We start from the raw sequence: 6,000 nt of genomic DNA, 5'->3' as shown, positions 1-6,000 counted from the left end.
AGACAAAAGCAAAAGCACTCATAATTAAAGCACATATGTTCTGGAATAATTTGATATATGAATAATCAATTTTTGTCCTGTTCATTGGGATTTTGAATTACAATTGTATGCCTCATTACAATTTAGTATTTTTCATTATAAACCAAATTATTCCCTATATCAAAGCATCTAATTTACAGTATTCATAATGAAAAATTTCAATCAAAGGCTCACAGATATGCTTTAGTTGCATTACTGTGTATATTTCTCACAACTGAATTAATTACAATAAAATGTATTTTCTTCAAATTCACTGTAACAATACTAGTTACACTGACTAAGCCATGGTGAAATGTAATAATGCAGCTAAAGTAATAAACAGTTTTACTTTAATGCATGTAAACACTGATCAAAGAACTCTATCAGTGGTAGAACAAAAGGGGAATATTATAGCAACTTACTTAATAGTGCTCAACAGATAGATTTCAGATAAAAGACACAACATCCTAAATAATCTTATTGCTGTACCTAAATTCCCAACTTTCCTGCAATCCAGTAAAAGGAATTACTCTGTTTTCCTAAATCAGGCAACATACAAACCTTCAGCAGAATGTTGTCAAATTCTAATACTGTATGCGCCTATGATGATAACAGGTACCTGCAAGTGTTTAAGCAAACTATCTTTCCCTCAAAATACTGTACTGACCAGACTTTGGATAACTGGTAAAAATCATGAAAATGACAGAGCACAAAAAGTTGAATCCTTAATTGCAAGTTTTGACTACTGAACTAATCACAAAAAGCTGAGTCCTTAATTGCGAGTTTTGACTACAGAACTAAAGTCCATTAAATTGAGAATTTTTTTATTTCATCCTCTTTTCATTTTCATATTTCTACTAAGGTAGTCCCCAGGTTAAGGCAGTCTCGGTTTATGGCATCCCGACTTTGTGGTGCTTGGCACACGGAGCCGTTAACCTGATATTATGGTGCCATACCCAGGTTTACAGCGCTGTACCCGTGTTTACGGCACTGCAACCAAGTTTTACAGAGCTTATGATGACATAACTCCATTTCTTCCCATTATTATTATGATGTTCCTGTTTACAGCTTTTTGGGTTATGGCACACTATTGGGAAGGCAACCCCTGCCGTAAACCGGGAACTGCCTGTATTGCAAACTTACAGAGTATGTAGCATCTGAATAGATCTCCACATGAGCAGTGAGCCACTCACGAATAGTGGTGTCAAATCGTTGCCAAATTTCAGAGTTCTGCACCTTCTCCCCTGTCATATGAACAGCTAGCACTCCCGGTTGACTCCCAATCACCATATATCTGTGGAAACCACTTGGTGTATTTGTAATGTTGGAAATGTTATATTTTTCATGTTTGCTAGACTTAATTTTTTTACTGGACTTATCGTGGATTCTGAATCTAAAACACAGGTACAATATGGAAACATTTACAATTTACAACTAAAAAAAGCACATTTGAATTAAATCTGCTATACTGTATACAGTACAGTACTAGAGTAAGACTGCAAGAATTGGTAGCAATCTTTATAAACTGGTTAAATGTAGGAAGCAATTAATAAACAGGTTTTGATGTCAGAAAAACCTATTTTTGGTAGCCACTGTGAGATCTCAAAGAAGTTACACTCTTATGGTCCCCCTCAAAGGCTCATGAGTGCATAACTCCTATGAGGATTCACAGTGGGTATCAAAAATTAATGATAATAAATTAATATGGTAATTAATTAGTACAGCAATTAATGCTTTTTTACTCTAAGCAGACTAATATTGCAATTAACCTGAAAGAGAGGCACTGGAGTCCATTGTAATTAAGTTCTGGTGTGGATATTGTAGCATTCATGCCCGGATCTTCATAAAGGGCATCAGTTAGGATGTAGGCTCCAGGTGGAAGTTCTTCTGGTTCCTCTTCATTCTGATGTTCCCAGTCAAAGTTATCTTCAGTACTCTGGATCATATCACAAATATTTTCTTCGAAGCCACAACTGAAGATTATTTCTACAAGATACAAAAGATAAAATATTTGTAATCCTAAAAGCCAGTAGTAACACAGATTAAAGAACTTGATAAATTACATAACTGAAACAGCAAGTTCCCAATTCACATACAAATGGATAGACTCACTTCTAACACAATCAGGAGATAACCTTACTGAAGAATGTATTTTGGCCAATAAATATGAACTATTTATAAAATGCAGAAAAGTCTATGATGGAATTTTTAAATAATGGAAATAAATCTAGCCAACCTCCTGGTGTCGGTGTTGTTTGTGGAACAGGAGATGGTGTAGCATCAGAAGGTTGGAGACTACATCCTCCTCCTACTGCAGTGAAAAGATCATCTACAGCAATCCAAACATCATCTGCTTGTGATCCTATAATGCCATTAATGACAACCCTAATGCCATCTTTGGCCAGACCAGTGGGAATTCCAACCTGTGGTGATTAATAGCATTAAACTAGACAACTGGCATAATCAATGGTACCTAAGGGTTTGCTCAGAGGATTAAATCTTATATTGCAAGACAGTACATAAAACATTTATATAACAAATACCAAATGCCATAAGCTACATTTTTTTGTGTTTAAGTGACTACACTGTAAAGGGAATCGACATACTTGTCCATATGTCCACTCATTTGTACTGCTACCAGGAAGTCTCCAAAGGAGGTCCTCTGTCCCATTGTATCGAACAGATATGGTAAGACTTGCTTCCTCATCAATGTTCATGAAGAAAAAGAATGTAAAGCAGAAGCCATAAACGTCATCGTCAATTGTTTCACTTATCAGTGAGGTCACATTCCCTTTTCCGGCGCCTGAGACTTCCATGACGGCATAGCCTCCTGTAATTTGTCATGAAAATGAACATATAGTATTAGCTTAATGACAACTTTGACAAAAATATGCAATTTATCACAGCAAACCCTCAAAGAAATAAAAACAATAAAAATAAAGACAATAAAAATAAAAATGAACAAGGAGTTGTTATTATTGCATCTAGGCCCAATCTTTTTGCTGCTAATATTTTCAGTATTACTAAGCAACACTAAAATGGCACGAGTATGTTCTGAAGTAAAAAAAAATCTTAATCATATATGAGCAATCTTTTCCACACATTTCCAGCGGCTTCTACCAACGCTACAACTGAAGACAGTAACCCAGCCTATTATCCGACCTTTCTCCCCCTTCCGCCCGAAACTCAGCACCACAACAGGAAAAGCAACAGTCAAGTTCGACATATTTAACCAATACAAACAGAAGACCCTGGATTGTGAAAGCCAAATGCCGACGAAAGAACAGAATTAAGAACAAACCTTGCAGGACTGCCCTGGTTAAACACTGTATAGCATTTACATAGAATTTACATAAGAAGGGACTGTGGTTATTGCAATTACAACTGCATAATATTTTTACTAACCCTTCGCATTCCTTCTGATAGGGATAACTGACCTTCTGTTGTATTAGTAGTGTGATCCCTATCTGGTCCAATATCATGAATTTCAAGCCCATCAGATAGCACCCAAGCAACATGCTTTGTCTTTTCCACTTCCCAAGTACACATATGGGCTTCTTCGAAACTGCATGTGCCAGCCTGCAATCATAAGGATTTATTATAATTTATCTTGTGGTAACAGACCAGAAATGCACTTCAAAAATTCACACTGAAGGAATTGCTTTTAAACAAATATTGCCTAATTCTGATTACTCTTCCATTTTACATTCCACTGGCCCTAGAGTTCTAACCAAACATTTAGTCATATCATATATATTCTTAAGTTCTCCATTTGTTTATGTAATGGGTTCTTTATTACTTATGAGAATTTTTCTAAGAAATCACTCTTTTTTTCTAAGAAGAGAAAAAGCATATTAATGCTAACAGGACATCCACAAAATTAATAAAAAATAATAAAATGAATACAAAAATTAATTAAAAGCTAATTAATACATATATAACATTCCAGCGGACATTGCAAATAGCTATGTCTGTTGGTAATAAACACATTTCCACAACATAAATACTGCACCATGGAAGTTCATCACATGAGTAGTGCTTCAACCCAAGTGGCTATTGCATCTATGCACATTTAAAACATCATTCTTGAAAAAAAACTTTGCAAACAGCTAGCAAATTACATAGTAACAGTAACAACACTAGCATTATAACGGTAAAGAATACTACAAGTCATCATTATTATTACTGCTGCTGTTGTTGTTGTTGTACAAATGTACCATCTCACCATTCTTGGTTGCTTTCATGCCTGTTCCTTTCCTTCTCTTTCCCTTGGCTTAGAAATTCCTTCAATGCCTCTTTTTTCTGCTAATTTTTATTCATTTCCATCTTTCAAGAGATACACAAATCAACCAGTCTTTAAAGCCATACTCTCTCCCAAATCATTTTGCCCATTCTTTCTATTTTTGGACCCAGGTACTTAGCTACTCATCTACATAGTCTCAATAAAAAGGGCCTACATGCCAAGAACAGGCTTAGGTTATACAACATAACAAATTTTTCCTGGCTCCCAGTACTGCTTACATAACAAGAGAGCTAAATGTCGATGTTTCAAGGATATTCAAATCAATTTAAATCACATACAATTTTGTTAGCTTACATAACCATACTATAAAGATACTTATAAAAAAAGCCTACAGTTTTACTTACTCCCTACACCATTATGGCAAGAAAATAATACAGTACATATATAAATCTAGCTTCCATTGCCTTATTTGTAATTTATCATTTAAATGCAGAATGAAAAGATGTGTCATTACCTGTGGGCAACCAGTGGATGCTAAAGAATAATCATCAATGCCGATAACAGAGTCTCCTGAACCTTCAGTGGCATTTCCAACAAAACCTTCAATTAGGAATGAAAATGTGCCAGGAGTAATGTGTGAATATGTTTGCTGTACAAGTTCCCACTCTCTTGGCCCGTCTTTACCAGGGATAGTGAAGAATTCATTGACTTCTCCAGCAAACATTGTCTGAAGATAAAAATAAAGTTATGCTTCAACAGGTAAAACATAAAGGGAAAAGTTTGATTTTCAGTAGAGTAAAAATTTGTAATGTATATTGTAGAAATATCTTAATGGCATATATATACATATATATAATAATAATTGAAGAAAACTACTTTAAATTGTAATTTTTTACATATAATCCCCTCGAGTTTTTATATAGATACTCTTTCCAAAAAGGTGGACTTACTAACAATATCTATTTTGTTTATATCTCAACTTTATGTTTCATGCAACTAAAAGCATAAGTGACAGTGGAGAAGAGAGAGAGAGAGAGAGAGAGAGAGAGAGAGAGAGAGAGAGAGAGAGAGAGAGAGAGAGAGAGAGAGAGAGTGTACCTACATGTATGCATGATTCAAAAAAACAATCATTTATATATAAAAAGAAAATTACACAATGACATGAAGTGAAAATTAATTGAAATAAAAGAAAAAAAATTAGAAAATGATTGTGCACTGCAGAGAGCATCATTAGCTGCCATTGTTCCTACAAGGTTGATTTGAAAGACAGCATACAAAGCTGGGTATTTTATATATTTTAGTTATTTCCTAATGTTAAATCACCTTTCTTGTAAAGAAAGCCCATGAAACATAAGATAAACTTAGAACATTAAATATGCCAACCATATTTTCATTAGAGTGCATACCTAGAGATAAGTATTCCCTATTCTTTTTTATCCTGAAATGATGAAAACAGGTTTGCCTAGCCAAAGTTAGTTCGAGACCTTGCCCTCCACCTCCCAACACACTCATAGACTGAATACCTGTCCATCAATCATTACTTCGCCCATCAATCATTACTTATTTTTTTATATAGCAAAAAAAAAATGATGGTGCATTTCTTTCAAAAAATAAATATAAAGTTCTGAATCGGCAAAATTTCATGCGTTTAATTGATTATATGCTTCAAAAGCTTTTCTTTCTTAAAAAGTTATGTTTCATGTTAAGAAAAAGAAAATGACACACATATTTGTACAATT

At 34.4% G+C, this 6,000-nt stretch overlaps 1 protein-coding gene across 1 annotated transcript in view; it reads right to left on the bottom strand.

Annotated features, from left to right (window-relative positions):
• The window catches only part of LOC136846940 (MAM and LDL-receptor class A domain-containing protein 2-like), a 212,146-nt gene that overhangs the window by 149,648 nt on the left and 56,498 nt on the right, over positions 1-6,000 (bottom strand). The window contains 6 exon segments of the mRNA XM_067118195.1: positions 1,162-1,312; positions 1,788-2,004; positions 2,255-2,441; positions 2,625-2,848; positions 3,456-3,597; positions 4,776-4,988. Coding sequence (XP_066974296.1) covers positions 1,162-1,312; positions 1,788-2,004; positions 2,255-2,441; positions 2,625-2,848; positions 3,456-3,597; positions 4,776-4,988 — 1,134 coding nt within the window.

The sequence above is a fragment of the Macrobrachium rosenbergii genome, chromosome 16 (assembly GCF_040412425.1).
Source record: "Macrobrachium rosenbergii isolate ZJJX-2024 chromosome 16, ASM4041242v1, whole genome shotgun sequence".
Lineage (NCBI taxonomy): Eukaryota > Metazoa > Arthropoda > Malacostraca > Decapoda > Palaemonidae > Macrobrachium > Macrobrachium rosenbergii.
The sequence above is the reverse complement of the archived record's forward strand: the minus strand, read 5'-3'. Positions and strand labels throughout refer to the sequence as shown.